At 46.9% G+C, this 18,528-nt stretch overlaps 1 protein-coding gene across 1 annotated transcript; it reads right to left on the bottom strand.

The window, feature by feature from the left end:
• Nucleotides 1-3,223: 3,223 nt before the first annotated feature.
• On the bottom strand, nucleotides 3,224-18,002 carry PRRT4 (proline rich transmembrane protein 4). Its single transcript, XM_051961203.1, has 3 exons — nucleotides 17,356-18,002; nucleotides 16,572-16,682; nucleotides 3,224-5,122 (listed from the first exon to the last, which is right to left on the bottom strand). Exons 1-3 carry the CDS (start codon nucleotides 17,972-17,974, stop codon nucleotides 3,309-3,311), a joined length of 2,544 nt encoding a protein of 847 aa, XP_051817163.1. The 5' UTR covers nucleotides 17,975-18,002; the 3' UTR covers nucleotides 3,224-3,308.
• Between the last annotated feature and the right edge of the window lie 526 nt (nucleotides 18,003-18,528).

The raw sequence follows: 18,528 nt of genomic DNA, 5'->3' as shown, positions 1-18,528 counted from the left end.
TTCCCCCCAGGCTGCCAGGGGAAATCAGTGGTGAGCTACCTCCCCATCCATCACTAGAAGGGACTGGCAGAGACTTTTCCCAACTCTCATATTCCAGGGTAATGAGTCTCTAAATGTCCCCCCTTTGGAAACCCAGGCTGGTTGGACCCACCTTCGAAGAGCCAGACTATCTGAGGCAAAAGAGTCCATCTTGGGGCACAAATCGGGCACTCCTCTAGAAATGTTACTTTGGGCTGAAAGTTGGGAATATGGTCTTGCTTGGGTGCTTGCTTGGGTGACAGAAAAAAAAATATTCATGGGTAGAAAGATTGGAGGGTCATAGATCTCAGAAGTCTTTTAGTCCAGCTTCCAGTAAACTGAGGGCCAGAGAAGTTAACTAATTTGTCTAAATCAGTGTCATACCCTTTCTCCTTTCTCACTGCCCCCATCTCTCACCTTTTATCAGGAATTCTTAAGCTTTTTTTCATCATAGAGCCCTTCTTAGAATGTTTTAAAACACACAAAACAAAATAACCAATTATATTTAAATAGTTATCAGAATGTATTTTTTAAATGCAAGTAAAGAACTTCATTCTCTTTATATGAGTAGGGCAGAGATGTATGTAATAAAATGTACTGCTAGATTATAAACTCCCTGAGGGAAAGGGTTTTATTTTACTCATTTTTGTATCTCATCCAGTGTCTCTAGAGGGTGCTAGACATTTAATAAGTGCTTGATAAATACTATGTGAATTGATTTTGTGTGTGAAAGAGAGTAAAGGGTTAGAGGGAGAAAATTCCTGGAGTAAAGTACTTCCAAAATAATTAACTAATTAAAATTAATTAATTAAAATGAATGAATGCTCAGATACCTAAGCTTAAAAGTAGGAAAGTGCACTTATCTGATCAAGATAGGACTGGGAGCAGACCAGAACTGCAAGAAGAGAACTGAAGAAGGTGGGGAGGGAAATGGGAGAAGCTTTTCTTAATTCAAAATCCACTCTCTTAATCAAAAGCAGCTGAAGCAAGCCAGCAGCCTTGCTCTGACTGTTACTCTCCGGGTGAGAAACGCTGTAATTGGCAGTTTTCTGGGTCCTAGGCCAAAGTAAAGATGCAGCAGGATGTCTGAGCCAAGCCCTCAGTGATGGAGCAGCCACAGCCCTCCCTCCCCCACCTCCTCTGTCTCTCTCTCCCTCTAATATCCTCCCCATCCCCAAGCACTGCTGCTCACCCCCCTTTCCTGACAGCTCCCCACCAAGGAAACCAGGCCAGAGCTCTGCATACCCCTTGTTCAAGACAGATCTTTATCCACAGAGATTGGGGCTCTGGCTTTTTAATTTCATCCCCCCACTTTAAAGAGATGTCCTTCTCTTCCCCCCCCCCTCCCCGCCCCACCTCTTCTCTCCTTCCATTTCTCAAAGCCTACAGGAAGGAAAAGAACCTGAGTTCTTTTTTTCTCCTTCTGTTTGGAGTCTCTATATGTCCATTCTACAAGTCAGTCCTTGGCTTTAACTATACATGTAAACATGTGTGTTGCCTGTCTCTGTGTTTCTGCTGGATCAGAACCTGAAACATTTATTCAGGAACCTTCATAGATTTTCAAATTCTGCCCCACACCTGATCCATAATTCTAATGTCATCAGATCAGCCATAGTTACAGTGCATTGAAGAAACGAGTCAAAATGTCTTTGTTGCTGTATTTCAGAAAAATGCTAAATGTTCTTTTCTCTAAAACACAGCTCCTCCTTACAATCTAGAAAGTGAAGTACGCCTGGCAGCTGTCAATTTGTGTGCCTCGGGTCTCTCGGCCCATTGGTGAGTGGGAAAGGAAGATAGGAGAGAGGGGGCTGTCCCTGAGAGACAGGATCCCCTCAGATAGGAAGGGTGTCCCCACATCGGGGCTTTGCCTCCGTGGGCACAGATGTCAGTCATAGCTTTGTCTTCACGTGTACATACACTGGTTACCATGGCATAACAGTTAGGAGAGCCCCCCTCCAGTGAGATTTGTCACTGAGAGAGGTCGTGAAACCTTCCTGAGCCTCAGTTGTAAAATGAGGATAACAGAGCGTCACAGGATCATTGGGAAGATCCGATGAGAAAAATGCACGCAAACTGATGGGCAGACTTCAAGTCCCAGGAAAACGCCAGCTGTCGTTAGCGGGAGAGATAGGTTGGCCGTGAGACAAGGATGAGGGATGACAGGTGAGCATTCTACTGGCGCCTTATAACATGTCAGGAGAAATCGAGGAAGACTTCTTGGATCCAAAGCAGAGAACTTGATGGGAGCATAGAAAAGGATTGGGGGGCGGGGGGAACAGGGGAGGAAGAACTTCTGATTCACTGAGTTCCAGGAGCAGGAGCTGGGGGTCCCAGGTCAAACCCATCAAGCACTCTTGACAGCACCTGTGGTACCTAATTCTTTCCTGTTCCCAGAGTGTTTTTCAGGGCAGACCCCAGGAAGGATGGTCATTGCCTTCTAGAATTGTACTTCTGCCCCATCTCTCAGTCTCCAAGCTGTTTGGGAGCAGGTTTTTGTCTCCACAAGAAATTAATCTCCCAGAATCAGACCCAGTGGGACAATTACAGTAGACGGACCCCTACCTGCCATGCCCATCTGGTAATCAGGAAGGTGTTTCTGGGAACAGCCGGGGCCACCCGAAGCTGCAAACCCCCTTACGAACTCAGGACTCAGGAGAGTTCGAGTCAGGGTCCAATAAAAAACCAGTAGCTGCCTTTCTTTTTTCACCTGTGGCGCTGCCGCCATTACCCCCTCCCAGCTCTCCCAATTAATCAGATGCCTCTCTTCAGAAAATATTTTATTGATAAATTAGCTCTAAAAGTAGCCACTTTCCTCCCGGCCACTGGAAGGATCATCGGTGCCATCCGTGAGGGGAGGAAGGGCAGGAGAGAGGCGGGACCCGTGTCACACACACACACTCGCAGGCTAGGGGATCCTCGGGAAGGCAGAAGCGGGGGTCCGAGAGAGCAGCCCCCCGCCACAGTTCCCACCCTGAGCGGCACGCAGGCTTGCCAGAAGGAATGGAGCACCTTGGAACTTTATTGCTGGTGAATCCAAGGAGAGTCCGACTGCGGGCTGCGGTTGCCCCTAGGGTGGGCACTGGGCATGGGTGCCCAGAAGAGGCCATTCTGGTGCCTTCCCCGTTCATTGTGTTGAGCCCCAGCCCAGTCCCCCCCGGGGATGGAAGAGGCCAGGGGAAGGGGTGCTTGAGCCAGGCAGGAGTGGGGCAGGGTTACAGTGAACAGGTCGTGGGCAGTGCGGACGCCTGGAGAACAGGGCAGGAGGAGGGCAGCAAGAGGGCTGCCCGGCCTCACAGGTCTATGGTCTCGCTGCTGACGCTGAGCTCGTCGATCTGCCGGCAAGCATCCAGGAACTGCTCCTGCAGCAGGGCTTCTTCCCGGGCCAGCTCTGCTCTCTCGGGGGAACTGCAGGAGGGCAGGGACAGAGCCCTGTAGCACCCGGGGCCCGGGGGGCCGGGGCTCCGCCCTGCAGGTCGGGGGGTGCTGCAGATGCCTGGCAGGGAAGAGCGAGGGGGCTTCTCCGGGCTGGAGCAGAGCAGCATGGAGGAGCTGTCCCTGGAGAGTCCGTACAGGGAGCCCGAGGAGGCGCTGCTGCCCACCAGCCAGGCCCCGGGGGAGGGCAGCACGGGGGCTGGGGAGCGCGGCTCGGCCCCCTGGGCCCCGGCCGTCCCGGGCCCAGAACTCTCCTCCCTGGAGGCGGCGCCCGAGAGGCTCGGTCCTGGCAGGCTCTCCCTGCAGACAGGAGCCTGCAGAAAGCTCGGAGCCATCAGGACCTCGCTGCAGAGGGCCTCCGCAATGCTCCGGTGCAGGTCGATGGGGGAGGGCGGGCAGAAGTCCACGGTACAGTCGCTGCCGGTGCCTGGGGAAGAAGCTGCCGAGGGGGCCGTGCTGGCGGCCACCCCCTCGATGCCCAGGTGGCCGCTGCCGGGGAGGAGGAGGTCGGGGCCGGGCCCGGTCAGGGCACACAGAGGCAGCAGCTCAGCCTCCCCCCGCTCCATGGCATTCCCCGGGGGCGGCTTGTTGGGGGGCCCTGGTTCCCAGCCCGAGGGCAGCAGCGGGGCCCCGTGACCGGGGGACAGGCGGAACAGTTTGGCCCAGCACCTCTGGGACAGGCGGGGACTGCAGAGGGCTGGGTAGAGCCCTAACAGGGCTAATGGCAGAGCCACACCCACCTCGCCCAGCCGCACCCCCAGCTGGAAGGCCCACCAGGGCCAGGGCCCTGCCAGGCCCAGCTGGCCTCCGTAGCCCAGAGTGTACAAGACCATGTAGCCCTGGAGCCCCCCGCTCAGCAGGCCGAAGGCCCCCGCCACCGGGGCTGTGCGGGCTGCCCGCTGCCACGACTGGGGCAGGGCAAAGGGGCCCCGGGTCATCGGAGTTGGGGTGGGGCCCTTGAGGCCGGCCCCCCCCAGAGGGCCCCCCGGCCTCCGTCGGCTCCTGCGGCAGGAGAGAGCTAGCAGGAGTCCTGAGAAAAGGGAGGCCAGGAGAGCGGCCAGGCCCCGGGCGGCCAGCAGGAGGGGCAGAAGGGGTCTGGAGACGGCTCCAGCCATGGTGGCCCCCGAGGACAGTCCCAGCACCAGCAGGAGCAGGGTGGCCAGGCCCCCGGGGCAGCGGGGGGGGTGGGGGCGGGCCAGCAGCAGGCAGGCCAGCCCCAGACAGGCAGAGAGGCAGGGCAGAGACAGGTCGTGCAGCAGCAGGCGGACCAGAGCGGGCAGCCGCTCTCTGTGCCCGTAGGCATCGTAGAAGAGGGGAAAGGCCCGGGCCACGCCAGCCGAGAGCAGCAGCAGATTGAGGAGAGCCAAGCAAGAGGCTCCCGGCGGGCAGCGCCAGGGCAGGAGGGCCAGACTCAGCAGGGCCAACAAGGCCACCAGCCCGAAGAGCGCGCCCACGCCGTACACGTGGGCCTCCCACGCCAGCCCCCATCGGGCTCGGGCGGAGGCCCAGTCAGCCTCTAGGTTCAGAAAAATGGGCGGCACTGGAGCCGCCGGCTCAGGGTCCTCGGGTTCAGGCAGGTTCCCCGCGCCACAGGCTTGGGCCCCACACTCTGGCTGTGCCGATGAGCTCCTCAGGCTGGCTGCAGAAGGCTCGTTTGGGGTGGGAGTGACATCTGCAGACACACGGGAGAGAGATGAGTAACGCCCCTGGCCACCAGCCTCCTCCGGCCCGCCCAGTCCCCAGCGCCAGCCCAGACAGAATCTGTGGCTCTTCTTTCCTTCCCTGGAAATCAGGGCCCTGGGACTGCTCCCCAGTCAGACAAGTAAGCACGGAACGGCCGCGGGCCAGCCTTGGAGATGCAGAATCGCTCCCTGGGGTCACCGGCGACTCCTCGGGCCTCAATGGGCCCTGCTTTCCCCACCCCCTGTCCCCCAAATCACATTCAAATTCATCACCCCAGACTTTGAGCTTTGTCCCCAATCATCATGACCTCCCTAAAGCCAAAGAGCTTTTTCACATGGAACCTAAAACTTCTGACAGCCAAGAGACTCTTGAGGAGCTTAGAAGATTTGTAGCTCTAAGGGGAGATGTCAAGTTGGATGTTCAAGGAAGTTAAATCAAAGAAGTCAAATTCAAATCAAAACAAGTCATTAAACCATACACAAAAATCCCTGTGGATCATATACCTTGTGTTAAAGTGTATGTATATTTGTACTAAAATTTTCTGTCTTCACTTTAGTAAATATTTCATTTAAGTGGACAGAAAATATTTTTTTATTTCCTTTTAATCTGGTTAGGCTGATACTCAGGAGCATCAGGGGCTAGCAGGTCTGAAATTCTGGGGGAAATCAACGTTCTAAGGTTTCCAAGACTATAATTGTCAGAATTAGGATTTGAATCCAGAGCAACTTCAGAGTTGGTTCTCAATCCAGTTCTTCCCACCTCTTCCTAATTTTGCGGCTAAAGAAACTGGTTGGTGGCCAGACCAGACTTGTTCAAAGTTAAAACAGCTAGTTAGAGGAAGAGCGGAGATTAGAACCCAAGACTCCTGGACTTTCTGTCGGGAGCACTTCCTACCTAGAGGAGGGTCTCTCATAATGGTTTTCTTTCTTTGAAGCAATCTTTGTAATTCACACAGCTACTAAGTGTCTCAGATTGGATTTGAATTTGTAACAGTTCCTTGTAACTGAATCACCTAGCTTCCCCAATGATTTTCTTTTCAATCCCTTGTTCTGCACTATCCCCAGAGTCTGGAACAGTCTCTTTCCTACCCTTCCCCCTAATGTTCTTATCGCCTCAAAAAAGCTCACTCATCAAAAGGGACCCACATGAACAAAAATATTTGGGGCAGCCCTTTTTGAATGGTTGCCCATTAGTTAGAGAATGGCTGAATAAGTTATGGTATATGAATGATATGAAATATTATTATTCTATAAGAAACCATCAGGAGGATGATTTCAGAGAGATTTACATGAACTGATGCTAAATAAAATGAGCAGAACTGGGAGATCACTGTACATGGCAACAAGATTATACGAAGATCAATTCTGATGGACGTGGCTCTTTTCAACAATGAGATGATTGAGACCATTTCCAATGGTCTTGTAATGGAGAGAGCCATCTACACCCAGAGAGAGGACTGTGGGAACTGAATTTGGATCATAACATAGCATTTTCACTCTTTTTGTTGTTATTTTTTCTCATTCTTTCCCTTTTGGTCTGATTTTTCTTGTGCAGCACCATAACTGTATAAATATGTATACATATATTGGATTTAACATTTTTTAACATGTTTAACATATAATGGATTAACTTGCCTTCTAGAGGAGGGGGTTGGGGGAAGAGGAGAGGAAATTTGGAACACAAGGTTTTGCAAGGATTAATGTTGAAAAATTATACGTTTATGTTTTGAAAATAAAAGCTTTGAGAAAGAAAGAAAGCTCCCTCATCTTCTCAGCTCTCCCCCTTGCTCAGCATTCCCTGTAAGCCTGGGAGGGATAGAAGCTTCCCCTCCCCCTGGCGTTCTGATTACAGCAATTCTCTCATTCTCATTTACCACCCACCGAACTGCCAAGCATCCCAGGGTCTCCCCAGGTCTTCCTTGCAACCACTAAGAAGAAGACAACCGAGTTAATCCCTGGAAAGTCTGCTAGACTTGTCCCTTTCAGGGCAGACAGACAGAACTAGGACCATTTCTCAAGGATGCTGAGATAAACACCAGTCCGTGTCCCCAGCCTGATTTTCCAGAGGGGATAATTGGGGACAAGTAATGGAAAGGAATAAGAATCTGAGTCTCTAATCTCTTCTAAATAGACAAACTCTCCCCCTCAGCACCCAGCTTGTGTTCCTAGAATTCCAAATCCAGAATCCTTGGGAGATGGGGAGAGGGAAGAGAATAAGCACCCATATGGTTCTACTCTGTGTGATGTGGCCTTAGAACCAGGGATACCTAGATTGGAGCCTGGCTTTGAGTGTGTCCCTCTGAGCAGGTCTCAAGTTCTGGGTGCTAGAGGCAGCTGCCTTAGGGAAGGTGCCTTCACCAATGAGAATCCAAGTTCGGAGGAAGAGATGCTTTATGTTTGAAATAGATTCTTGCAATTCAACAACTAGGGAGAGGGCACTGGAACCTGTGACCACCCATCAGACCAACAGGCTCAGCTGCATGGTAGTCAAAAAAGGGGGCGAGACGGGGCACTAGGAGAAGGGGGATGAGGTGGGATAGACAGGAGGCAGCTGTGAACGAGAAGGGGGAGGGATCGCTTGGCTCCCAGACTCAGGACACCAGCTGCCTGGCCAAGCCAAAGTTGGGCGATCCAAGGAAAGGCCCCAAAGAAAACACCCGAGATTGCTCTGCAAAAGACTTTTGGGACACATCCAGTCTCAGGGGAGCTCAGGTCAAGGAAAAGAAAAGGCAGGGATCTGAGAAAGAAGCTGGAGAATGAGGAAGCAGGGGAAGCAGGAATGAGAGAAGGGAAGGAATGATAAAAGTCAGAAGGGTGATTAGCACAGGTGGCAAGTGAGAGGGCTGGACAGGTGGGGAGGAGAGAGGAATGGAGGGGTCAGCAGGGGAGAGAAATCAGAAGGGAAAATAGACCCAGTTCACTTCCAGCTGCACAATGAAAGCTGAGAGTGCTCTGGGATCTCTATTAAATGCCGTTTCCTATATCACTCCCCCTCTCTAACTCCTGCTATGGCTCAAATCTGCACAATGTCTGATATTCATCACTTAGCAAAAGCATTAGCTTGTGTCTTTACTGATCCTTCTGATGTTTTATTTAACTGAAGGCTGTTTGTTTTGGGGTTGTTTTTTGTTTTTTGTTTTTTTGCAGAGGTGAGAGAGGAGAGCACGAAAAGGTTTTCCAGTATCTCAGAAAGATGCAGGAAGCAGAATGAAGTCTGGATTGGGGGCCAGAGGGTCTGGGTTGGAATCCTTATGAGATCAAGAAAGTCATGAATTTTAGTCTCCTTATTTGTAAAATGAGAGGGAAGGGGGGGACTCCTGTTGTATTTATTTAGTGACTTCTGCATTTGAGAAGAGAGATCCTTGAAGACTACCTCCTTCTATCCTAGCTGATAAACTATCCTATAGCTACAAATTCTTATTTACTTGCCCAAAAATCAAAACAACACAAAAACTTGGGGGAAAAGGGAGAAGGTAGACATAGAATTGAACTTTTTCATCCTAATTGAATGTTTGACAGAAGATTGGTAACTTTTCATTCAAAATATTCGATTTTATTCATTTTCATGATCTGTAGTTTTAGTGATATAACAATTATCTTCCCCATCCTGATGTTTTTTCACTATGAGTTCCCAAAATTGTAAATGATATGTCACTTAAATGTTAAAATTTATCTTATCGGTATCTAGTTCTTTAAAAATATATCTGCTTGCCCTTTTTGTAGTGGCAAGGAATGGAAATTAAGTGGGTGCCCATCAGTTGGAGAATGGATGAATAAATTATAGTATATGAATGCAATGAAGAAGAAATTTTTAAGAAATGATAAGCAGGCTGATTTCAGAAAAATATGGAAAGACTTACATGAACTGATGCTGAGTGAAGTGAGCAGAAGCAAGAGAACATTGTATACAGTTACAAGTTTATGTGATGATCAACTGTAATGGGCTTGGCTTTTCAACATTGAGGTGACTCAAGACCACTTCTATGGACTTGTGATGGAAAATGCCATCCACACCCAATGAGAGAACTATGGAGACTGAATGTGGATCAAAGCATAGTATTTTCACGTTTTGTTATTGTTGTTGTTGTTGGCTTGCTTGGTTTTTTTCTTTCTTTCTCATTTTTTCCCTTTTGATCTGATTTTATTTTTGCATATGACAAATATGGAAATATGTTAAGAAGAATTGTACAATTTTAACTTATATCAGTTTGCTTGCTGTCTTGGAGTAGAGGGGAAAGGGAAGAGAAGGAGAAAAATTTGGAACACAAGCTTTTGCAAAGGGTAATGTTGAAAACTATCTTTGTATATATTTAGAAAAATAAAATGCTATTAAAATAAATATTTTTTTAAAAAAGAATATATCTGCTTATTTAATTAGACTTGGGATAGAAAATGCCATTCAGATACAAAGAGAGAACTATGAAGACTACAGCATAGTATTTTCACCTTTTTTTCTCTTTGATTTTTTTCCTTTTTTGTATTTTTTTCCCTTTTGGTCTGATTTTTCTTACACAACATGACAAACGTGGTAATAGATTTAAAAGAATTGCACATACTTCACCTATATCAAATTACTTGCTGTCTGGGGGAGGGGAGAATAAAGGAGGAAAGGAGAAAAAATTGGAAAACAAAGCCTTGCCAAAATGAATATTGAAAAGTACCCTTACATATATTTGGAAAAATAAAATACTATTGAAAAAATGTAAAGACTATATGTGATTCTCCCTATAAAGAACTTTGTGTTTTGCCTTTTGTTGTATGTAACATTGCAAAAATAAATTATAAAACAACTAGAGAAAAAATGGCCTTCAAGATCCCTCTACGTTTTAAAGCTATAATCTCAAGATCCTAATTAACAACAAGAATAAATGTGAACATAGTACAGGGCTTTACTTCAACAAATACCATTGGATGTGCTTAACAGTTTCTAATGAAGGTAGAGGTGCTTAGTGACTAAATAAACCATTAGCTAAAATATGGAAAGGATAACAGACACAGAACTTAGTTTCTTCAACTTAAAAAAAAAAAAAAGGAGATTGGACTAGGTAACCTTCAAGGTCATTTCTAGCTCTAAAGCTATTATCCTAATTAGCATAATGAATAAACATGAACATAATGCTTCACTTTACTGAGTTCAACAATTCGGATATACTAACAGTCTTTAATGATGATCTCAGCTATCTAATGAATAAATAAGCCATTAAGTTGAGCACTGAGCCACATAGTAGGATGCTTATTGATTGATTACCTTAGAACTGAGAACAACGTGAAAGACAATTGAGACATGGCCTATTTGTTTTCCTCTTCTATAAAACAAAAGGATGATAGATTTAAGACTAAAAGAAATCGTAAAATTAGAAAAGATGGCCTCTAAGATTCCTTCCAACTCTGAGTCTATGATCTTACAATCCTAATTTACTAATCAATAAATCATATTAATTTGTTATTAGATAGCCAGGGTAAACATTCTCTCTCTGTATGTCTCTCTGTCTCTTTCTTCCTTCTCCTCCCAACCATTCTTCACTTTTTTCTTGTTTTTCTGTCCGTTCCAATACTTCTATAAAGTTTTATCTTGTTCATCAACCCAATCTGCCTTGTAACATGCTCAGTACAAACACATGATAATTACTCATAATTTTACAATCATGTAAACCTTTACAGGGTTTTAAAGTTTATAAAGCACTTTCCCCTCCAACAACACTGACAGATAAATCATAAAGAAAGGGTAAGGAGGAAGGAAGGAAATCCTAAAAATTGCCCTCTTTTCATTCTTTTTCCTTTCCTTTTTCCTTTCCCATCTGTTGGGTAATCTTGTTTTCCTGGCCCTGAGGTTTTCCCAAGCTGGGCAGAAACTATCCCTTTCCCTGTCATGGAACATCAAGCAATCCAAAAAACCCACCCAGATTGGAAAGACCCCAAAGGAAACAGAATGACCCCAGTCTTTCTTCTCATCACTACTTCACTAGGATATCCTGGAGAACCAGGCCCTTAAGTAACTAAGAACTCTAGATCCTGCCCTGTATCAGCTAATATAACCCATCCCTTTTTTCTCCTTTCTTTATCACAGACAAATGAATCTTTTCCCAAAGGCTTGCCCCCAACCATTCTCTATCACCTGCAGCAACCCTCTATGTAAAGGGGAAAGCACCAGATTTGGAAAAAGAAGATGCAGCCCTTAGTTCTGCCTCTGCCTCTTACCAGCTTTTTTTCAACTTGAATAAATCATTTGACTCATCTGAATCTCATTCTTTCACTTGTATAATAGGGATAAAAATACTGGCACTTTCTGTATTGCAAGGAAACCACTTGACAAACCTTAAATTATAGAATTCTGTTATATTAAATATCAAAGGGCTGTCAGGAAGTTCCAATAACAAAAATGATAACTGAGATAGATAGATAAACTCCATATTTATATATATATAAGAGAGTTTGCAAAGTACTTTTTAAATATTTTATTTTATTTTATTTAATAATAACTTTATATTGACAGAATCCATGCCAGGGTAATTTTTTTACAACATTATCCCTAGTTTGCAAAGTACTTGATAAACATTGTCTCACCTAATCCTTACAACAATCCTATAAAGGTATGAGCTACAGGCAGTATTATTCTGATTACCCAAATGAGGAAAATGAGAGAATGAACCTTAAGTACCATACAAATGGCAGCAGCAAGGAGACCAATATGAAGCTCTTTCCTAACCATACACACAGACAGGGAACCCCTTCAGATTCAGAAGCAATGAGACAGGGAACCCTAACATCACTCACCAGAGAGGAGGGAGGGAGACATTCTGGCATAAAATTGCATAAATTATTGAACAAAAGAACTTAGCCAGCTCAGCCTCCACACCTGTTCCAAGGCTCCGAATTCAAGTCATCAACATCACTCAACACCCACTATGTGCCTGGCATTGTGCTAGGTATTACTGATGGGGGTGTGTGTGCCCGCACAGTGGGGGAGTTACAAAGGAGAGAGAAAAGTCATTTTCTGTCCTCACAGAACAGAGGTAACACTAATGTCAGTCTCTAAGCCTTCTCCTCTCTAGGACACCTGAAAGATCTGACCCTTCTTCTCCATCCCCAGTGCAGGGGAAAGGGATAGAGCACTGGCTCTGGAGTTAGGAGAACCTGAGTTCAAATCCATCCTCAGACACTTACTAACTGTGTGACCCTGGACAAATCACTTTACCCTGATTGCCTCAAAAAAGGGGGGAGCAACGGGGTTTTTTGTTTTTTCCTACCTGGGTTCACTGAGTGAAATCTCATGAGTTCCTAGGACTAAAACTTTAGTATTGGGGTTCTGAAGCTTTTTTTGTGTTCTGGACCCATTTGGCTAGCAGCAGAGGCTATCTATAGACCCTTATCCAAATAAATCTTTTAAATGCATAAAATAAAATACATAGGAATACAAAGGGGGGAAATGGCAGGCAAAGAGTTATAAAAAAATTTTTTAAGTTCACATATGGCAGATTAAGAGCCCCTGGCTTAGAAGGATTTTAGAAATCATCTAGTCCTTTCTATTTGTATCATAAATGAGGAAACTGAGGCACAAAAATGGTCTCACATTATTCTTTTTGATTTGCTGTTGAATTGCAACCACGTTCCACAGACAAATCTGTGTCACACAGACAGTAAGGAACAGATCCAGAATTGGAATCCAAGCTCTGCCTCCAAATTCAGCGATCTTTCCACTATACTCCATTGCTTCTCTCTTCCCTTATAACCCTTCCTCCATAACCCTTCTGCCCAGTCTTCCAGTGGATATGAGTAAACAGTGTGACTGATTAAGGGACAGAAGCTAGTGTGGTGTGTCTGGAGGAAAATCCAAGGCTCTTTAACCAGAGGTAGCCCAGATCAAAGAGACTAAGAAAAGGGCTGCTCTCTGATCTGAGGATGAGGTAACCTTGCCTGGTATGCCTCCTTATCATCCCTTTGGGATGGAACTCTTAAATTCCCTCAAGGCATCTAGGGAAAGGCACACGTGGCAGGAGTCAGGGGCTAATCCACAAATCCTACCCAGGTCCAAAAGACCTCAAAAGAATCACAAAGAACTCATCCTCCCCTGCAAGGGGTCGGCCACTTGGGCCATCCCAGTTGTCCCAGTCAAGACTCAATGACCTCTCCAAAAGACACCAGCCCCTGGTTGGGCTGTTGGTGGCTCGGCGGAGAGCACCAGCCCTAGGAGGACCTGAGTGCAAAATTAGCCTCTGGTTAGCTGGCTGACCCTGAGCAAGCCCATAGCCCCAATTAGCTAGAGAAAAACACCATTCATCCAGGACATGTTCTGTCCTGTAGCCCCTAGGCCACCAGCAAGAAAGGGAGAGGAGAAGAGGAGGAACTTCTCAAGGGAGCCGAGCCAAGCCAAGCTGTCTCTGGCTGTCCGGAGGCATTAGATCTTTCTGGGCCAAGACTGTCACCTGGGCTGACAGGCTGCCAACCAGCATCCTCTCAAACCATCTCCCCCCCGAGGGCCACAGATCCCTCCTCGAACCTTCAGTCACCAGGAGACCAGCGCTGGCTGGCCCCTCACCTGAGGGGGGGTTTATGGCTTTAACAAGAGTAGGAAATACAAAAACCAGGACAGGCTCAGCGCTACATCCAACGAGCTCCAGTTCGTTCCTTTGGCCTTTGGGACCATGGGACCTTACCCTCCTCAGCACTGGATTTTGTACCCAAGATAATTTTAAGGAATAGCTGGTGAGATAGTGGACAGAGCACTGGCCCTATAATCTGGAGGATCCAAGTTCAAATTCACCCTCAGACAATTAATAGGCGTGACTATGAACAAGTAGTTTGAACCTGAAGGCCTCTCCCCTTACCCCAAAAAGTACTTTCAAATCAGTCCAGAAAAGTTGGGTATCTCCATACCCACAGTCGGACCCATTTGGAACTGGTTCTTTCTGCCCAATGAGTCCGAGAAAAGGAGCAATCTCTCATCCTCCTTGTGAATAAGGCCCAGGGTCATCTCACTGCTTGCCCCACCTTATTCATACCACGGCATATCAGTAATTTGGAAGGTTCATTCTATAAGAAGCTTTTCCTAACTCCACTTAAGGCCTTGATTATCTCCAATTAATCTTGCATATGTTTATTTGATAAGATCATTTAAAAGTTGTTGCCCTTTGGCTCTTTTCAACAATGAGGTGATTCAAGGCAATTTCAATAGACTTGTGATGGAAAGTCATTGAATCCAGAGAGAGGACTACTGGGCTGAATGTGGATCACAGCTTAGTATTTTCACTTTTTTGTTGTTGTTTGCATGTTTATTTTTTTTCTTTCTGATATGATTTTTCTTTTATTTATTTATTTTTAAAAATTTTAAAGCTTTTTATTTCCAAAATACATGCACGGATAATTTGACAACATTGCATAGCCTTGTGTTTCAGATTTTCTCCTCATTCCCTCCAACCCCTCCCCTAGATAATAAGCAATCCAACATATGTTAAATATGTTAAAATATGATATGATTTTTCTTGAGCAGCATAATAAATGTGGAAATATATTTAGAAAAATTGCACATGTTTAAATTGGATGACTCGCTATCTAGGGGAGGGGACCAAAAAAATTTAGAACATGAGGTTTTGCAAAGGTGAATGTTTAAAACTATTTTTGCATACATTTTGAAAAATAAAAAGCTATTATTAAAAAATCAACAACAACAACAAAAAGTTATCTCCCTCATTAATCTGTGAGGTTTTTGATAGCAGGGACTGTCTTTTGTTTTTCTTTGCATCCTCAGTGCTGGAACATAGGATGAACTTAATAAATGAGTATTGACGGATTACCAGAACACGCAAGACTGGAAATGTGCACAGCGAACAGAACTTGGCTGCAAATCGAGAAGCAGTAAGTGTGTGCTAGTACATATAGGCCTAAGCCCTTGCAGCCCATTCCTAGGTCTAGTTTAATTATGAACTTCAGGGGGAATGAGAAGGGAAAAGGGAGTCTGGGCTTCTGAAGTTCTTCCCCTATGCTATGATACACATGTAGTATTTGTTTTTGCTCCAAGTCTGCATTCTCACATCTTTTTCCCCCGAAGGGCCAAGCTCTGTCTGCTCCTGACAGCATGTCATGTCAGATCCCACCGCCAAAAAAGACAGCAGTACAGAGAGAGAGAGACAATGGCAGGCCCGGCAGAGGGGAGAGGAAAGGGGGGAAATGGAAGGGGATTGACTGGGCTCTCCAGGGCTCCTCACACCTTTAGATCCTATGAGGGACTGTACCTTGGATGCCTGACAATACATCAAAGATCTATGATTTTGTTGGCATAGAAACCCCTTCCAGCCACTGCAGTCTCAAATCTCTGTAATTTACTAGATAAGTCTAAGGGATGTCTGAATCGGAGAGAGGTTAAGTAGCTTGCTCGTATGAAGCTGGTAAATGCCCACGGATGCCACAGTGAATAGAGTATTGAAGTTGGAGCCAAGTAGCTCAGATTTCACACCTTGCCTCTGGGGCTTTGTACCTAAGTGATCCTGATACTGATCCTTCCCCCAGCTGCAACAGAGATCCTGCCCTCTTCCTGTTTTAAATCTGTGATCCCAGAATCTCACAGCTAGGAAATGTCTGAGGCAGGACTTGAACCCAGGGGTCTCTGAGACTCCAAGTCTAGCACCCTACCCACTAAAGCTTGCCGACTCACGGGACCCAGCCGTCCTGCTCTCCCTGCCAGGCTGGCCCGAAGGCTAGGTGGCAAGGGCACAAGGTACTACCCCTGCTCTGGGGGCCACATCAAACCGGCTCCAATACCCCCTGTGGGGCCATGGGGAGCGGGGTGGAGGGGCTGTGGCTTCCCAGTAGCCTCTTAAAATATGTTGTTGAATTTGTTGAATCAGCCAGTATTAGTAGAAAGCAAGGAAAGGGAGGAGAGAGCAGCAGCTGTAGGAATAACTAATGGAAGAAATCTTAGTTGGCTGTCTCTTTGTTTATTTATTTGCCTCATGGTATCAGTCTTAAACTAGGGCAGGTAGGCGGGCGCAGTGGATAGAGCACCATGTCTGGAGTCAGGAAGTCTCATCTTCCTGAGTTCAAACCTGATTTCAGACCCTCACTAGCTGTGTACTCCTGAGAAAATTACTTAATCCTGTTTGCCTCAGTTTATTGAACTGGAGAAAAAATGGCAAACTATCTAGTGTCTTTGCCAAGAAAACTCGCGATGGGGTCACAAAGAACTGGATATGACTGTAATGACTAAACAACAATTAGTCTTAAAACTATAAACTCCTAGTAGGCAGGAACTGTGTCCATGTGACTTCTTACAGCATCTAGCACAGAAATTCTCCTCCATTAGAATGTAAGCTCCTTGAGGGCAGAAATAGTTCTGGCCTTTCTTTGAGTCCTCCAGTTTAGTACCGTGTCCAAAATATTGTAAGTACTTAAAAAATTCATGTTGACTTATAGCTTGATGAAAAGGAGAATGCAGCAAGCTCTTACCTGGGGGTTCGCTCCCCAGTGAATCATTGCTTGGAGAGGAACTTGAGCCCACGATGCTGCTTGTGAGGTTATCTGGCTCCAGCTGGGAGGACAGGGTAGTGCCAAAGAATCCTGCAAAGGAACAGGAGTCCCTAAGACCAGGCCCTGCTTTCTCCATCTCCCATGTGTGAGTGCCTGCAGAGGGCTTAGGGAGAAAACCCCAGAGGTCCATAGGATGTAGTCCCTAGACTTCATCTAAACCAGTTTAGAATTGTTGGGTGTTTTTTTGCCCTACACTTTTATTTTTTAGTTTATTTATTTTTAATACACATTGTTTTGTGAATTATGTTGGGAGAGAAAAATCAGAGCAAACATAACCCAATTTAGAGTTAAGAAAACTATGGCACAGTGGAGACAGACTTGATCTAAGTCACTCAAAGAACTCCAACCAGAATACAGGTGTTTTGATTTGACTTTCTACCACACCATAGTCCATCCGTGACATGCACTTTGTCCTCTACAGAATTCCTAAGTCATCAGGTAGGTGGGCTTGGAAAACATCTTCCTAAGTGAGCCAGTGGGGTGAAAGACAGATGCAGTGCATCTGGTAAATAGTCTATACCACTGGTTGAGACAAGCCCCACTCATTCCAGTTTGTAATCTGGAAGGATGGAAGGGGAATGGATTATGGAGGCAGTAAACTGGACTGGTCGGTCCTCTATCTTGTAGGCTGGGGCTAGGGTGGCCCACCGGTGGTTCCCAATCCCCTCTCTGGAGCCCTCATTGCTTCAATGCCAGTACTTACCAAAGGGACCCAGGCGTCCTGCTATCTCTGCCAGGCTGGCCCGAAGGCTGGGTAGCAAGGGCAGCATCTTGTGCCCAAGGGTAGGTGCTGCCCCTGCTCTCAGTGCCACGTCAAACTTCAGTTCCAGTTCACCCTTGTGGGGCCATGGGGTGCTGGGTGGAGGGGCTGTGGCTTGGAAGGGAGTGTCCAGGGACAGTGTGCCCAGGAGAGGAAGGCCATCTTTGGGCCGAGGGTCAGGAGAGGTGGACTGCAAAGGCAGGGTGGAGGTACTGGAGACAGCACTGCCCTCGGCAGACCCCCACTCTGGGGAACTCATCAACAGTCCAGGGAGAGTGTCGGTTCTCAGCCCACCAACCCCATCATCAGGGCCCTGGTCCAGAACTTGGAGTCGAGGCTGGGTCTCGGTGGCCAGTCCTCCCCAGGCAGATCCAGGTCCCCGAACATGAAATTTAAAGTTGAGGCCCAGGTTGAGAGATAACATGGACGCCTCACTCTGCGGGCGGGGGGCCAAGGTGGTAAGAAAAGCACCAGGAACTGAGGAGCCAGGCTGGGGAGCCACAATAACTCCCAGGAGGGCCCAGGAAATCAGCCCCAGCCCAACCCAGCCCTTCCCAGCCATGGCCCCCACACTGGATTCAGGGAGAACACCTCACCTCCAGAGAGAGAAGCACTGTCCTTCTGTCTGTCCTAAAGAGAGGACAGATGTCCCAGTCAGCCCTGCTTGCCAAGGGAAATGCTCCATCCTCCCCTTTCCCAGGGATGGGGGGGGGGTACAGTTCTGACCCAAGAAAAAGGCACTGAGAGGGCAGTAACAAGGTCCTGAGGAGAGGGCAAAGGTCTCTGGCCCCTGGAAGAGGAATGATACTTTAGTTCTGCTCCCATTGCCCCTTCTCTGAACAGCCAGCTTAGTGCATTGCATATAGTAGCCACTTGATAAATGTTTATTGAATGAATGAACCTCTCTCACTCAATCTCCCAGCCTTTTATTACTCTGGCCAGCATCCCTGGCCCATCCCTCTCCACAGATCTGAGGCTGTGTGTCCTAAATGCTGCAGTGTACATCCCAATGGCCCCATCAATTCCCTCCAATGCTTCCTTCTACCTTTTCTTACCCTCAACCTCAAACTCAACCACAGGCTCCGAAACACCCCACTGGGATCACATAGGGCACAG

The sequence above is a fragment of the Antechinus flavipes genome, chromosome 5 (genome assembly GCF_016432865.1).
Source record: "Antechinus flavipes isolate AdamAnt ecotype Samford, QLD, Australia chromosome 5, AdamAnt_v2, whole genome shotgun sequence".
In the NCBI taxonomy this organism is placed as follows: Eukaryota; Metazoa; Chordata; class Mammalia; order Dasyuromorphia; family Dasyuridae; genus Antechinus; species Antechinus flavipes.
This window is presented reverse-complemented; position numbering and strand designations above follow the sequence as displayed.